General features: G+C 46.5%; 1 protein-coding gene across 1 annotated transcript in view; it reads left to right on the plus strand.

Moving 5' to 3' along the window:
• The window catches only part of Ser (protein serrate), a 42,040-nt gene that overhangs the window by 13,092 nt on the left and 10,849 nt on the right, over positions 1-18,099 (plus strand). The window contains exons 2-3 of the mRNA XM_018024333.2: positions 3,250-3,549; positions 16,509-16,800. Of these exons, the coding sequence (XP_017879822.1) occupies positions 3,250-3,549; positions 16,509-16,800 (592 nt within the window). The remainder of the gene's footprint in view (positions 1-3,249; positions 3,550-16,508; positions 16,801-18,099) is intronic.

The following is an 18,099-nucleotide window of genomic DNA, read 5'->3' on the forward strand; positions in this document are numbered from 1 at the left end:
AAGGGGTACCCCTTGGAAAAATCTCGGAAAAATAAAAAATTTTTTTTTGTTGTTTATTATTAGCAATGTTCTTCCGACGTCTGATTTCTTTTTAAAAAATGCGTTTCTAAAGTATAAACTGTTGGGATTGACTGTATAGCCAATACATCCTTAAAGAACGGAATGTTAACGCGCGATTGAGCGACGCGATGTTGCTGAAAGAACAATTGACATCTGAACGAAAAATGAGCTTTCGCACAATTGACCTAATAACCGTGAAAGCGAGCAGCTCGGGCAAAGTGATTGTTTCGAGGCCGAGAGCCAGACGTTAATACGAGGTGTCCACCTTTATTACACCTCTCGACAGCTGCGAGAAACTTCAATTATCCCTGGGTGGCATGTGGGAAAGTACCGGGTTCTGCCCCTTCCTCTACTCTTTCATGTTAAACACTTGAAGACTATGAGAAGTATGAAAATCTCTCTTTCTGAAAGATCGTTGAACAGCCCATTGCCGCAATCTCAAAGATCCTTAACGAGTTTCCTGCTTTTTACAAGAATTCGAATAAAACCCCGATAAAAATCAATAATAAATTATGTACTCCCTCTACAAATAAATAACTGAAATACTCGAGGAACCGAATCGTCCCAATTAATCGGTCATAATGAAACCGGATCACGCGTCGCCGCGTATAGTTCACCAGGTTCGGCCCGGATCAACCGGCGTGAGAAAGAGGCCCGGACCTCGAGTACAGCGAGCGGGACCGCGCGATCGACTGTTAAAAATTCCTGGCTCGTAGCGCGGCGCGGCGGACGATACCCATCCCGCGCGTATGATCGAAACGCGGTACGTAGGTACTCGGCCGATGCCAGTTTTGAAAAAGGCCGTGCCGTTCTTCCGTGTGTCGGCGCGGGCTGAAAGCGCCCGTCGTCCCCGCGCTCGGCACAGCACGGCACCGGGCAATTTCACGTCGGCACGTGAGCAGACTGTGCAAACTTTGCCAGCGCAAACGGTGTCCCCGTGTGCGTCCGCTGTGGGACCACGGCCGTTCACGGTTTTCAGCTGCTTTCGGAGGCAACGGGTTACTGGCGAGAGCCTCTAGAATAAGTATGCACGGCTAATAAAACAACGAGAGGGGCAGAGAGGGGTGGGAACGGTCGTTACACCGTGCGCAAACACACGGCCGATGGACGCTGGAAACGAAAAGCTCCGGAGGTCCTTCTCTCCCCCGTCGTCTAACTAAGCATCGTAAAAGCAAGGATCGAGCGTGGAGCACAGGGAACCTCGGGCCCCGGTTGTACACGCTGCTCGTTTTACGGCCGACGACATTCTTCGCGTTTTCTACGCCTCGATTGATATATTCCTCGCGGGGAGAAAGACGCGCCGCGGCGGCGTCGTTAACGGATATTGCCTGCGCGCTTACCAACCTCGTCTTAAGATTTCTCTCCGCGGATCGCATGCAGAACTCTGTAACTGATCAGTCAATTGTGCAGCTCATTTTACGCGCGCACCGGAAAACAACGAAGAAAAGAATTAATTAGTTTCGTGTCAAACGAGCCTAAAGCTCACGGACCTCCAAACAAATTACATACGTCATTCAAAAGTTACGTTTATTGCTTCCATCGGCACGACAACGATTCCTAAAACGGAGCCTCGTAAACGAAATATTAATATCGTATTAAACAATTGAAATTGAAATATAATCAATTATTTCGTAAAATCAAAATTATTACGAACGTAATTTTATTCGCATAAAAATGATTACATTTGCGGTCCTGGTACGAGACGCATATTGTCCTTCGCTCGCGAGCGCGATTCTTGATGGCTCCTCCGTTTCCCGTGATGCGCAGCTGGACATTATCCGTGATTTACTCTGCAATTCCCGCGGGATCCGTCCTACAACTTGCGGGTCGCACGAAACCGCAGAAGCTCTCGGTTTTACCCGTAGCGAAAATGTCACTATAACGAGTTATATAACGTAAGTAGGAAGCGCGTCGTGGAAAGCAAAGGCCAGCAGACGATCCTCTGCGCTTTCTACCTTCGATCTTACTCTTACGGTAATTACATAGACCCGTGTGTGGGGCTTGTGTGCCGTTCGTGTACCTTCGCCCACAGATGCATTCTACGTGCATGCACCCAGCCTGTATGTTTGGATAGGTGCAACTACGTTGAATGCACGTGCTCGAGGTGAGCATTCGTAGCCGATGTCGGTGTGGGTGAAGCATAAGTAGAAAGAGGTTTCGTAACGGGTAACGAAAGGAAGATTCTACGCCGCAATAGTGAAAAACGATACATGCAAGTTAATAACCATTGTCGTCTTAAGTGGTAATGTTTAGTGTCTTACTGAATTATGTACTTTGTTAAAATATAAGAATTCACTAAGTTCTGTAATAGAAATACAGATTTCAAAGTGATCAAATAATAAGTATTTCAAATGATACTATTAATTATAATAGTATCATTTGAAATACTTATTATTTGATCACTTTGAAATCTGTATTTCTATTACAGAACTTAGTGAATTCTTATATTTTAACAAAGTACATAATTCAGTAAGACACTAAACATTACCACTTAAGACGACAATGGTTATTAACTTCCATGTATCGTTTTTCACTATTGCGGCGTAGAATCTTCCTTTCGTTACCCGTTACGAAATGCTTTTTCGAATGAATTAATCTTTAATAAGAAAATATCGTCGGACTATTCTGTGGATTCGAAGCTGTTCAACTTTTTCCAATCGAAGTGCTCGATTGCGCTCGTAATAGATACTCGAGGGGCCTTTCGCCTCCCGGGGGCCCAAGGACTTCCGTTTTCGCGAGATCGGAGAGGAAAATCCCGCTGTTTTATTATGCCCATTAGAAACAGCCGAATGGAATCGTAGCACAGCGTTTAATGCGGCTCGTTTTCTCCGCGTAACGAACCCGACACGTTCGTCGCACGGAATCGAAGGGAAAAACATTGGCTGAGACTAGCGACGGTTGTTGAAGCGAACGCACCGACCGAACTTTAATACATCCAAATGTCAGACGTGAAAGTGGTTAGTAGGTTAGCGCAGAGATCAAAATGTAAAGTGAGTTATCTGGGATGAGTTCATTGACCTATTATCTGCATTAATAGCTTAATGGATAAATAATATAAATTCTGTAAACATTTATTTGATTATGAATTTCTTATAAAATAATTAGACAGCTAATCTGAGCAAATGTAACGAATTCTAATCATGTCAAGTTTCTCTAATGTCTTATTGTGGGCTCTGTTTGATGCTACAGGCGACGAACGCGAGCGGTTTCTTCGAGGTGCAGATCCTCTCGCTGACGAACAACAGGGGCACTCTGGTGGACGGTAGGTGTTGCGGCGGGGGAGCTGATGGCGGAGGAAAGGGTGGCTCGCCACCCTGTACGACACCGTGCTCGACGGCCTTCTGGCTCTGCCTGAAGGAGTACCAGTCGAACGTCACCGCCATCGGCTCATGCAGCTTCGGCAACGTATCTAGTCACGCCCTCGGCCAGAACACCTTCACCCTCACCGAACCAGTCACCCTGCAACTGCATTTCACCTTCCGATGGACGGTAAGTACACACGAAGCACTTTCTCTATTTTGCAATCGCGCCACCGGTTGCGACATCGAACGGGTTAAAAAGTTTCCAATCTCTAATTAAAATGTAAACCGGTGCACAATCAATTAACTGCAGTACGTGGTGCATAATAATGAAGCATATGGTATAATTAAATATATCTCGCGAATCTTGAGGTTTTAAAAATAAATTTTGCTGCTAGTAACATACTTGGAGGAGAAACTTTTAATCGGTTTCGTAACGATGAAATTTATTAAATAATTACAGAACGTATCTTCCGTAGTCGAATTTAAATAAATTATCTTAACTCTTGTGTCGAATGCCCGAGGCAGTGATTTTTGACGAAAATTATTTCTCAATGAATCACTGTCGTTCTTCGAACTTTACCGCAACCCGCGCGCGTTTCGCCGAGAATATATTTAACCTTCTTCATGTTTTAAACAAACACGTTCTATTCATTCTTGTCTTCATTATCATAAACGGTATAATGATGTTTTCTCAAGTAGAAGCGCTGAAAAACCATTAACCCAAAAATGGAACACGTCCCGCTAGCATGTCTCGATCAAAAAATTATAATTGAACATTTTTCATCGGTAATATAAAAATATATGACATTAATACGACTTCTGAAAGAAAGCTGGTATGCTCTACATTTTGAAATAAAAAGAAAAGTAATTTATCCAGGGTGAAGATTCGCTCAGAGAAGATTATACGTACCGTACTTTCAATCATCGTACGATAATGACGAAATTATTCGGAGTGACGAAAGTTTACCGTTTTTCGGAACGAGGACTGTGAAAATGGTTTATTACTGAGGAACGCGGCGTACGATATTACACGCGTGTGCGCGCGGTTTCTGTGCTTAACGCTTCCACTCGAAAAAGTCCCGCGGTTGCGGCGGGGCGGCGGCGTGGCGCGCACGTGTATTTGCTTTCCATATATTTTTTATTACGCGCCCACGGGTCCATAATTGAATTAGCTCGGGGAGCGCTAAATGCTCGAAGGAACCGTACATACGAACCCGTAGGGAACGAGCGAAGAGAAAAAATCAGAGGGGATGGGAAACGCGCGGGGAGAGAAAAGATCCTTCATGGAAAGGAACCGATTCGAGGGGTCCCACTATGTTTATGCCCCCTCTGGCCCCTACAGGGAACGCCGGACCTACCCTTTGTCGCCCTCGAGGAGACCCCGCATGGGTCCTCTTAGAACCTCACGATCGAGTTATGAAATATATAAACACGCTAGTGCTCTTCAAATAATCCACTACTGGCAACCTTCTCCTCCCGTACGAACGCGCTCCGCGTCCTACAGCGGGTTTACTCGCACAGAGAAAAGGCTGTGGCTCGATTCGGTCCGTTAGGCCCCGACGGAGGGCCCTTGACGTACCTACACGCTGCCCGATGTGTACAGAGGAAACACGTCGTCATGCTCATTCTCTCGAGGATCCTCCGAGGATCTCCGACGCTCGAAATCGGTCGTTCGTCTCGACCTAATTACGCTTGACAGGGCCCCCGGTGACACTTCACGTGGGTGGGATGCCAGCAATCGTTTACTGGAAGCAACTTCCGTTGCTACTTGTCCTCGACGGTTTACAGATTTTTTCTTTAATTATAGCGCGCTCTCGAGTGGTCCCCTCGAGTATCTGGTAATAATTGGAAACCGACTTCTAGTCATTGTTACTACCAACGACGCTTGTGTAAACTGAAGATTACGTTCCCCCTCCCCCCTCTGCACTTTTAGCTGTCTCATTTAGTACAAAATTTATTACTAAACTTCAGGGACTCTGTGCACGAGTCTCTCCAGACGTTCACCTCTCGAATGAGAAACAGTTACAAAATCGGGCTACCGTTCATTAATTATTTATGTATCTTAAAACTGAACTGTTCTTGTCTCTCGAAAAATCTTGATACTCCTCGTTCGGAAATCGTTTCGAGAGAGACAGACAGTTGAACCGAGGTACTAGGAAAAAATTTCGTGGCTGAATGACAGACGAAAAGGAAGACGAGAAGAGGGAACGCGAGAGGTGTTGCCAAGCGAGTGGAACCAAACTGGAATTTGTACGTAACGACTCCACCGATAGAGGAGCAGCAGACCGGAAATCCTTTGGATTCGATAGCTCTCGCGCGCACCGCATCGACAAAGGAATCGGTCTAGAAATTTGCGATCGACGCCGCGATACAATGGTCTCAACCTGGAAGTCTTTTTCCAACGCCGAGGCCCACGTACTTATGCATTGTTGCGAAACCGACGCGCCGCAGGCCCCCGAAGAGATTCACTCGGTTGCCTACCGACGATTTCGAGAATGAGAACAAGAGGCCGCCGTTTAATAGGGGCGCCGCGCCGGCACTAAATGAGATTTCACGCGATTCGAACTCGAAAAGGAACGTGGACGGGTCTCGCTTCGAAACCGTATTGCTTGATGCAATCCGAGAGAAAATGTTTTCTCGTACGTGCCGGTTGATTATCACCGGTAACCCAGGAGAAGAAAGCTATTTTTCAGACGAAGATTAGTTCTGCGGTCGCTCGGTCAATTTTCGTTAAAATTGATGCAGATTTTCCATATGTGTTCTATATGAAAACGTGACGCTTTCTTTTTAATCCCTTCGATCGTAGATTGAAACCAAGAGAAATTGGCTCGATGTTTATTGGTCGAGTATACACGATCCATCACAGTACATGAAAATGTCTCGAGTACCATTCGAGTACCGTTAAGAAGTCGAAGAGCCGTAGCAAGATCAAGCCTAACTAGAGTTCTGAATAATCTCCTTCTCGAGCGCTTAGATGCGCTTCGCGTTCGAGACGTAAGACTATAGCCTTTCAGTTAATAAGCACAGCACTCGATACCGGTTCGGGCGAAGAAAGGAACAAACGAGCCTGTTGTGCACACGTAAGTACGTGTATCTGGCACGACGAGTAATCGTCCTTCGACTTTCTCCGTTTGCGATTTCAATAGCCGCGTAAACAGTCGGGATGCATAAGACGGGAGTACTGCCGCCTTTTCAGCAGTAGCATAATGGCACAGGAAACGATCATTGAGATGAGAGTCGGCCGAAGCTTTTGCACAATCCTGACCGAGGCGACGCGACGCCGCCGCGTCTATATGTGCCTCCTAAGCAGACGCCACGTTGCCTCCTTTCTCCAGCAGAGCCCTTCTCCGTCTCGCGCCGCGATTCTTCCTCGAAGCATCTTTGTCTTCGATCGCTTCCATGCTCTTTTCACCGAACCCTCGCCATTTCCCACACTAATGGCTCTCCCGGACCTCCCGGTAGATTCTTCCTCTTCAAACGGATAGATTGTTGCGCGATGAATCGCGACGAAATGGAAATAGGTGGACCGGTCTATTCTTGGCTCGTATACGCGGTATCCGCGGCTCCTGAGTCTTCGATGTGGGCGCCTCTATCAATGATGTGACGTCACGGTTGCCGGGCCCACGATGACATCGCCGGGCATTGTGTCGGCTCGAATTAGCGAGTGTTGGCTGTTCAAGAGGGTGGCCAGATTGAGAACTGCTGGCTGATTCAATTGGAGGTTGTTGGCGAAGGAATATAGGCAACGAGTGTGCTGTGGGATTCGTACAGTCGATAATCCTTGTCTCATTTCTCGATACAAATTTTATTCTTAATAGATTACAGGAGAATGAATAAAATTCGTACAGATCGCGATGTAAATATGTACGAACGTAGTTAAAATACAATTTGTAGGATACAGAGAGATACGCGTAGGATTTGATGATTAATATTCTTATTTGTCTTTCCTGAAGTGTCAAAACTACCGACTGAATCGTTAATCATGCTGATACGAAAGAACTGCGGGAATTACGAAATCACGTGTCCCACAGGAGTTTGTTTTAATGAATCGCATTTACTTGGAAAGAATTGAAAACTTACGTATACCGCCCATATATGTACGCCCAGGTACGATCGTAATCACCGATTCGTTTTTTCATGTTGGTTTAACGTCCGTCCGAAGGACGCACGAGATGATCGATGCAACGCTTAAGCGGTCGTGTCACGCGTCAAACGGCATCATTCAATTTAGCCCGGCTCGCTATTGAGTTCCAAACCGCGGCGGTCGCTTGCGGTACTTACGGTATGTAAGTAGATTAGTCCAGCGGCTTTAATCACCTCCGGGAGGGGACTTTCTCACGCCTTTAATAAAGTTCGTCGCGACTAGAAGGTCTAATGGCTGATCGACGTAACTGGAGTAGCCAGGCTCGAACGCCGTTTCTCGTCCGACTCTGACCGTGGGCGTCCAATTTCCCAGGTATCCTCTCTAGCATGATTAGCCAAGGTGTATTAAACGATTGACCGTGTAAGAGGAAAGGTGAAAACGTTTTCCATTAATACAGAACGTCTTATATTCTTAACGATAAGCGAATTGATTACGTTGATGATAAACGATCGTGGTTTTGTAACACACACACACACAAATATTAATTAAGTATTCAATTTCTCGTATTACTGGCTTTTTATTACCGCGTCATATGTAAATGACAAATTAAACCGGAAAAACGGGGATCAAACGGAAATTGAACACAGGTGGCTCCGTGAATAGAGACATTCGTAGGGCGTCATTTATATTTTGGTCTGCGGCCGATTCTAAGCTCGTATAAATCACGTGGCGGCGCGGATACGGAAGCAGGATCGATTTGTCAAGAGGTGTACGCGAACCGGTCGTTAATCGGAGCCGGCGCAGCGGCTCCAAAATCGCTCCGGCGGCTCTCGGTCGCCCGCGGGGATCGCAATCAGGCTGCCTGTTGCTCGTCGAGACCAACGAGAGAGATTTACGTCCGAGGTACACGGTGAAAAACCTTCCATCCTGCGTTTTTTTCGGATTCCCCCGACGCGCCTCGCGGACGTCTCACTAATGAGCGGTGGCCCTCATAGTTCCCTGCCCGTAAACGGCCGGCAATTAGCGTACAAATTTTCATCGAACTTCGCCGTCGACTCACTCGATTTCACTAATTTTTCCCTCGCTCGAATTAACGACGCTCCATTTGTCGAGCGCGTCGATTAGACCACGGTGTAATACCACCTTCGCGATTTGTCAACGCTTCCCATACGATCTGTTCCACCCGGTTGCACCGGGTATAATAAAGTACCCGGAGGCTTTGTATTATCGATGTTCAAAGAGGATTACCACCGTTTCCGCGTTCCCATACTTCGTAAACCTTTCCGTCTATATGATTCTGTCTACTTATCGTTTATAATCCTTATTATCAGTCTGACGATCTTTACCGTATCGTAAGATCTCCTACTTGTTTCCAATATGGACAGAGCATAATTTCGCTCCTTCCTGCGATCTCTTGCAACGATTATCAAATATCTTTCCTTGCCACCGATACTTTTCCTATTTAAAGAAGGAAACTCAGGATTGAAAGAGTTAATCTAGATTCCTGCCGCCAGCTCGTTAATTTTGCAACGGGCGTACATAATTCGCCGAGTACCAGCGACAGGTATTATTAATTGTTTCATGATCCGGGCAGCGATGGGGGCCGAGTCCGAATCTCTCATCGATTAAGCCGAGCGACCTACGAGACTGCCCCGGTTGTCGCGGCAGGGGGGCCCCGACGAGTATCCGCGTTTACGACGCAGATTTACGCGCGACGTCGAACTTATTGGTCAGGTGTAGGACGGGTCCAGCGGATGGACACGCAATACAACACACAGGTGTACCGTATCGCTCGTATGCAAATGAAACGGAGAAGGACAGAGGAGAAGGAGAGAGGAAACTGTCGCCCCGGTTTGGGCAATGCCTCGCAGGCTTGTCGTATCCCCTTCTTACCTCGCTCAGCTTCTTCTCCGTCCCCGGTTGCCTTTAGGCTACCTTTGGGTTGCCTTTAGGTCGTGTGTGAACCCGCTGCGCGGACCGCATACCAATCTCCTCCTGGATATTCTCCGTCTCGCTCTTCCCATCGCGTGAGTCGAATCGTTCCTCCTCATACTCCTCGTCTTCTTCCCTTCGCTAGTTAGCCCGTGTACGACTCGCTGCCGGCGTGTCTCCCGAACCACGTTCTCCGTTCCCCTGTTATATTGTACAGTCTCTCCCACAATAGTATGCCCGTGGTATCTCCCCAGAGATTAATCTACTTGGAACAAACAGATCAAAAGTACACGTGAAGTATTTTTCTACTAGCAATCATGACTTCGAAATATCGACTGTACATCCTTTCTGCTTTTCCGAATGATTAAACTGTGACAGTAGCATAATTTACAACAAATTCTAGACACTTTGTAATAAGCGATTCGACTTTAAAATACAGCGTTATATTGAAGAAGTATTTATGTTATCGCCGTTTCTATCTCATTAAGCGTCGATTCTTCTGAAAAGGACTGTACAGGCCTCGATTCCTCGTCGCGATCTCGCATGCACGTACTCGCATCGGTATTGTACGCGCGATTACGTGTACGGGGGGAATTCGTGTGGGTATTGTACGCCGGTGGATTTTAGTGGCAATTTTTGAATAAGAGGAATGCACCATCTCTGCTTGAAATATAGGCATTATTCACAGGGTGTGCTCAGAAGAGATCGTAATGCGAATATTTAGTCGAGACGATTTTATGGTCGAAAGAGTTATCCTGCTGGGGTACGATCACTCTTACATTCTTATGGATATTTCGAAGATATTGTTGTATGCGTTCTATGCGATCTTCATGAAAGTAGAACGAGCGTGCATAGGTTCGAACACGTTCTCATCCCAGAAAACGTGTTAATTCTGTCAATTTGAATCCGTAATTAGTAGTAAAAAGTGCCTTGTTCAAACGATAAATGATATTTTCTCACTTTCCCAATTACGGCTGCTTTAAATAACACATGAGTAACTAACTGTGTTACCCAAGAGAATGTTCTATTAGCGCAATATTTTCCATTCGAAATCCTCACGCTCTCCGTGTAAATGGGCGCGAGAGCGGAGCTCGGAGAGGCATTTAACACGAGGAATGCCAGGTTCCCCGCGATATTCAGATAGAGGCGCACCAGCACAGGGGAACAGCTCCGGCGCGGCGGCATCACGAGCTTGACTCCTCGTTCTCCACGACGACGACGACAACAGAACTCCTCCTTGAAAGCCTCGTCGCGACATCGAATCGTACGTAGGCTTCTTGGCTTTGTGCCCCTGTGTCTGTGAACAGTGGCCACCGCGGCCAGAAGGATTCTCCTCGTCCCCTGTCGCTCGAGGATCACCCCGGCTCTTTCTTTCTCCCATTTCTGCGCCGACTTCCTCCGCGCGGACTCGTCGTTTTTTTCCTACGGTTCCGCGGCAGGTCTACCGGTCGCCTTGCTCTACCTTTCTTCTTGAGGACACCGCGAGATTTATTAGCCGGCCGGTTAATTGGGAAGCGAGGAAAAGATTCCAGAACGAAACCTCCCCTCGGCCGACGGAATTCCCAGGCGGGCGAACAACCCTCTTCTAACGCCGCGTTCCCTCGGCGAAGACGCGAGGGGGGGGGAGGAGGATGGTGAACACGTCCGCGAATTTATCGCATCGGGACGGCTGACCTCGAGACCCCAGGACGATTGTTGCCGGGGAGATTTAGGGTCAAGGGTAACAGCCGCGGTGTTCGAAAGCGATCAAAAGTCGGAATTCCGCGGGGATTCTTCGGCCTCGTCCTCGCTCGCCGCGCGTTCCTGGGAAATGGCTCCTGGGAGCAATCGGCGCGGCCAGGTATGCAGCTTTTAGGACGGACAGGACTGGGAGTCTTAACTCTCACGTGTTAAGAATCAGAATTTATTACTGTTAATTAATTTGAGATATTCGATTTATGATACGAAGGAATTGGCAATGATTTATATCGATCGCTGCCGCCCACAAATATTCGACGGTTTGATTTTTTGAAAGTTGCCCTCGTTTGCAAAATCATTTTTCGGACGGGATTTCGATGGGATTGTGTTATACAGGTTCGGTTTAATCGTGGCATTACGAACCAAAACGATGCAGCACAATGAATAATACATAACAGCGAATTTACGTAAGACGCTTTCACGAAATAAATTGGCGTAATCGACGCGTAAATCTGTACGATGCGGTGTACGGATTCCCTTCGTAGTGGAAAGGTAAAAGGGAAAGAACGGTTCGAGGTTGGCTGGCCGTGAATAAAACTAAAAACTTGATCCACTTGACGTCCAATCAATCAAACGTACCATTTTTTTTGTCGGATAACACTTCAAGAGTATTAATTAAAGAGATGTAGAAAAAGTCCGAACGAATTCTTCCAGCTGTTATATAACATTCAGCCAATACAATTTTCATTATATGTAGTTCGCGACTCACACACTCTATAATCTTTCTCTATTCTCTCGTTTATTCACACGAACACGATCAGACTGTGCAAACAGTCCTGCTGCAAGGATGTATCTACAAAAGACAGTGGAGGATAACGAAAGTTCGAAAACTACATGGGTGGAAGAGCACGGAGGATTCAAGGTTGGTAGATCGTGGCGGTGGTTCGCCGGCTGTTTAGTACGCGTCCTCACGTACCGGTCGTTCGATCTTTTCCGCGAAACCAAAGACACGCTGCCTGACATAGAGAAAGGAGACAGCGTTCTATTCGGCGTACGTAAGTACTTACCAGTACGTGCAGTTACCGAGCCATACGATCAACGTGTACGCGTCTGCAGCCCGAGCGACAGCCACCGTCAGATAGAGCCTCGTCGAGCTCCCCTACGTGCCCGTTCTGGCTTCCGTCGATCCTTTTTCGCCTGGCGAACCTCCACAGTTTGCTCCACGAACGCAAATTGCAGTTACCACCCACGAAATATTCGATTCGCTGGCTACTTGCTTATGTACACGAGAAGAACAATAAAATATGTTCAGGTTAAACGAAAACGAAATAAGAAGAATATAGGCGCATTCGATAAGACGATCAATCGTCGACGAGATGCCTGGGATTAATTCGGAAAAGCCGCGTGCGTCTCGCGATTAATACGACAGAGCGGGAGGAGGAAATTAATTAATTGGTATTCGCGGGGAACGCATCTTGCGGAATAATATCCGACTTAATGAATTTCCTACGCCCACGGATCGGACGACCCACACGTCGAACAGGCGGGATCGATCGACGATGATGATCGGAAAGAGCTTAGCCAGTGCGCTGGTCGGACTTTTACCCGCGGTTCGACCAATAATTTATTACACGCCCGTGTGTGCACGGCGTACGCTGCCGGGCTCTTTAAACGCGTCCAAACGTGAACGCTTGCATCTCCTCTGGTCGCTTTGTACGGTGAAAGGAGAAATTTCGCTCGTAAAACGATTTTCTGCGGGACACCCACACGCATTCCTAGATCCATCGCTCTGCGCGCTTCTTCTCATTCTTTGATTGTTCACGCTGCGGTATCGCATCCAGGACGATGATGGAACGAGAAAATGAGAATTTCTGACGTTTACACCGTTTGCTTGCTTAAAATTGTTTGCCAGTTTTCATTAGCTCCGCTGAACTTATGCATAATATTATCCACTTTGCTTAAAAAATTGTATTTGAAAAGAATATCGTGAATAAAGAATCGTACTCCTCAATTATTCTGACACTTGACTGTTAATTATTGATTCGAAATGAAATAATTACCCGCATCGATTACTATAGGAAACACCCGTGTCAAGAGTTGACTTACTGACTGCACGCGATATCAAAGGAAGCAACGAGACCAAAAGAGACTAAGGGTCTGAATGATGGAGTAGGCAAACGATACAGCAAGGTTTAATCCCGACCTTGAGCAGCCAGTCCATTTCAGCCGAAGAATACCTCGAATCTGTCCGGCTGTCATTTTCTATTTACCAAAGCATCGATCGGATCCGTTCCCGTTGTAACGTTTCGAAATTCATCATTCCGTTCCCCACCTATCCGGTTTTTCTAAACGGTCGATCGGACGGCATAGAAAAAATGTCGGAATAATAGAAATTTTATCTGATCGTGATCCACGCGCTGACTCATATCGATTAAAAGACGACCGGACAATGGGTCCGACGGTTTGCGAGGCACACAAAGGAACGATGGACGCGGCTGACGAACGAATTAGAATACGTGTACGTACGCGTGCACGTACACGGATGCGTGGATGCGTGCGTGCCCGCGAGGTGTGAGGGGAAAAAAGGCGAGCATGAAAGTCGCGGGCGTGGGAACGACAGGCCCCAAGCGAGCCACCAATTAACACCAATTAGCGCTCATCTGCTCTAGGTAGCGCGGCAGCGACCAGCGAACCGACTTCGCATTTAGCACGAGACGAACGGGTTAACGCGGATCGGCCACAACGGTCCTCTTTGTGCCATCCAGGTCGGTCACCAGAAATTTTTACACTTCCGCGAAACACCAGGAACTAGAAAAATCAAAAAGAAAACTGGATTAGGCGATCTGTTGCTTCCGTTTTTTTTAAAGTGAACGACTATCCTTTTTAATCCCTTGGCATTGTAAGTGGACAGTCTTCTATTTAATTAAACTTTGAGAAAGATACACTGTTTCTGAAGAATTGCAATAAAAAATTACTTATTAATTACATACGAAAATACAAATCAATTACAAATACAAATTAATCGACATGCAGTCGCAAAAAATTGCCTTCTTTACAAGAGGGAATGAAATCAATTTGAAAGCACCCTTTCACCTAATCATAACTGTATCGAGTCACATTAGGAGGCGGAATTTCACTTCAAAGGCCTGCTACGTGGGTGCTTGAAAATCAACGGGAATTACTGAGCAGGTTCCAGGATCGGTCCGTTCCAAAACGGTCGCCGCGCGGCAAAAACACGAATCGCCAATGGTAGAAGTGTCGCGCCGCTTTAGGAAACGATTTGTCCGCAAGAATAGTCGCGTTACCTAAGCATTTTGGCTGCCGGCGGGGGAGAATGTTTTCGCTAATTCGACGATCGGCAGTCCAGTCACGACCGGGCAGTTAGCCGAGCGTGTTGAACGGGTTCCGGGCAGAAAAGGAATCGATCAAAGGGGAAACAACGTGGTTCCCACGTGTACCGTAACGCGTACACGCTTCTTTACGGCTCGGAACCCCGCGACGCTCTCGGCCCGTTCGATAATCGACAGAACGAGGAAAAAATAAAGGACACGCGCATGATTGAAAAGCGTACAAGGGTGGAGAAAGTCTAACGATGAATACAAAGAGCTTATTAAGTTCCTGAAATTTACTTCATATTGATATTCATAAAATGTATCAAGATAAACGATCTCCGTGCAGGGCATTATCCACTTTTCTAATTATCTAAAAGATTCGATTAACCGGCGCGCGTAATGATTATCTCAGGTAAACGAGGTTCCCCGTGTCTATTATTCGGCATCATTTATTATTCGTCACGGACAGCGCATTTTTCACTTTCCATCGCGCTGACTTTAACGCGGTAAGCGGAGCCACCCCCGTGGCCTGACTGATCACGCGAAACACCTGCGGTTCTAATTAAAAAAACCCGGGTAAACCTTCTCCTTGACTCATTCCTTTCTCTCGTGGTTTACACCGGCGAGAGGATTCACCGGGTTCATTAAACCGGCGCGCAACGCAGGACCCCGAGCACACGCGAGATCGCTGATGCCGATGATCGTTTCTTTCTCCGCCGGGACCGGTTCCATCGGGAACAGAGTTCCAGCTTTCTATCGTACTCGCCCGGACTCCCGGACACCCCTTTGGGACCGTTTCTGTTTCTACCGTTCGCCTCCGGACGAACAGATAGCCGCTGTCTTCCGCGACAGCGCGATTGGAATTTATTTATTGCATTAGCCAACCGTCACTCACCGGGGCTTGATTGGTGGTACCAATCAGGTTCGTTCGTCGTGCCGGAGAAGCCGTGGCGAACGTAAACACGCGAACCTCCGGCTACCTCCGGTGTAATTATTCTGATTTGTGGCGGGACGCTGCTGCCGGTGAAAAATGCGGGCAGCGGCCCTGATTACACGCGGATCGGTAATTATCGAAGACGGTGGCCACCTTTTGATGGGACATTTGTTTTACTTCCTCCTGGTTCTGTTGGCTACCCGGTGGTCGACTGGTCGTCGCTATGCCGTGCTGACTATCTCCTCTTCTTTTTACCTCGGATTATCGATGAGCCTAGAGGAGGTATTTCGGTGGAAAGATGATTGAACGACGCGTTTAATCTCACTCTGATGCTGGCCATTGATTACGGTTTGACGCCAATCAAAAAATATTGATAGAATCTGCGCGTAGTGATTCGACGAATCAAACAGCTAATAATAGAAAACTTTTATGGACGAGAGATGGGATTCGCGTATGCAAATTTTTCATATTCCATTGACAGTCTAATGAGACGCGACACTGGCTGATTATATTGCTATATCTCATCTTGATTGATTCGATTTTATCTCAGCTGTTGGGAATAAAAAATATCTACACATATGCAAAAGAAGGTGGATACTTTCATTAATGTAATCATGTTTGATCTTCTACTCTTTATATTTTATTTAATTCCCCTAGGTTCACCTCATTAGCTTTTCGACTTTCTTGCTGGTATCATAACTAGCATAATTAGAATCGTTGTGAATCAAATACGGAAAGATGACGTCACGCGTGTCTAGGGCTGTTTCCAAAGAGGAAGAAGTGGTAGTTGGATGAAGCCAGCAATTAACCCTTGGCCGGCTTGAATAATTCTTCGAGCTGGCGGGGCCCTAAGTGGGACCTTCCGAGATGAACTTTTGCAAATTTATACATGACTTCCTGATATACTACGTCACAATATGTCCGTTTATCACATCTTCGTGTGAAAATCCAATATATTGTAACCAACCAAACGTTAACACTTCCATATTTGTACAATTTATCTATAGAAATATTTATTATTATTATATTTTTATAAATAATTATTCGCTTCGTTTTCTTACTTAAACGATACACTGTCTTCCTGAACCAGTAGATCGCAATAAGAGCGTACAGGATAAGAAATAAAAAATGATTGCAGGAAGTAGAAGATTCCCAGCTTCATTAACGAATTTTTCTCGGGTTCGCAGAGGCAATTCACGCTGATCCTGCAAGCGAGAGACGAGGCGAGCGCGGGCGTGATCGAGGAAGCGAGTTACAGCGGTATTGTCCTGCCAGGACCTACGTGGCACACTCTCAATCATCAAGGAAAGAACGCTCATCTAGCTTACCGCGTTCGGGTCCAGTGCGCGGACCATTATTACAACGCGACCTGCACGAAGTTTTGCCGGCCGAGGAACGACATATTCGGCCATTACACCTGCGACGAGAACGGCGACAAGGTGTGCATACAGGGTTGGAAAGGGTCCGACTGCGAGACAGGTGAGTCAATTTTTACACAAATAAATCATTCGCAATTCTCCTCTGTTTGTATATCCATATAAATTATATTAACAAATAACTTAGCAATTTTATTGTCGTAAAAAATTAAATTTTACGACATAATATACGTGTATAAATTTTGCTGTCCGATATAATACGGAATTATAGGATAATTTTTGTATCCTTTCTGATATAATTCCTCGTAACTCCTGTTTATTGAATTATCACCAAAGCGGCATTGATTTTACTACCGGAAGCGTTAAAACCAGACCGGGTTTTAATCGTGCGGAACGACGTGGAATCAGTGCAAAACTAAAACGTATAACCTGTGCATGCACGAGTAAAAATGAGATCCGTGGTAAAAAGCTGTGACGTGAGCCGGAGCAACACGCTTTTGTCGCCGCTGAGATCTCTCGTTACTTATGCAACGGAGCGTCGCGCAAGGCCTTCGCCGTGGATATTGGCGGCTGAACGATTCCACAGGCACACAGTTTTTTGCCCGGCCGACCGCGGCACACCAGCCGATGGAATAATTAATCGATCCCCGAAGCGTGAAATCTCGCGTCGCGTACAGTCGCGCGACTCTCGCGATCAGCTCCGTTCGCTTTTCTCACGGACCGCTGCCTCCGAGGCTAACGAGCCAAGCCGTGAACCGATCAATTCGAATTTTCAACGCCGATACCCTTCTTCCTCCGATTCTTTTCCGACCGGCAAAAACCATATTCAATTAGCGAAGAAGCCGGGAAAAGGAAGAAAGATTGTCGACCTTAGATCTTAATTCGCGATACCTTTTCTTCGTCACCGTAGGATTCACCGATGCCTGCAAAACCACTGCTGAAGAGAACTTTACGCTAAATGGATGCTAAAATTGCTAAGGATATGTTTCCGTCTCCTTTTCCCTGGTGTCAAGGGGTTAAGAGCAAAAGCGGCGACGCGAATCGCGATACACTGACGCGACTTCGAACGTTGGCAACTTTTCCCAGCTACCACGAGTACCCGCTACTACGTTTGATTAATTAGACACGTAGCCTCCGCCACTTTGCAATAAATACACTCTACCGGAGAAACTGACCACTGCGTCGTACAGTAATATACGAAGTCCAAAAACAATTACGCCTCTCTCTCTCCGGTTATAAATGCCAGGGGAATATTTTAAAACGCGAGAGACCGATCATACCTTTCCCCTACACGCTTGTCAAACACCGAAGGGAAAGCGGAAATCTGCCGGATATCACTTCTATGCATATTAAGGATGTATAGGCTATACGCTTAAACAATGCTAGCATGTTGAATTTGTTA

The sequence above is a fragment of the Ceratina calcarata genome, unplaced genomic scaffold (genome assembly GCF_001652005.2).
Source record: "Ceratina calcarata isolate Rehan_Ccalc_2016 unplaced genomic scaffold, ASM165200v1 scaffold329.2, whole genome shotgun sequence".
Taxonomy (NCBI): domain Eukaryota; kingdom Metazoa; phylum Arthropoda; class Insecta; order Hymenoptera; family Apidae; genus Ceratina; species Ceratina calcarata.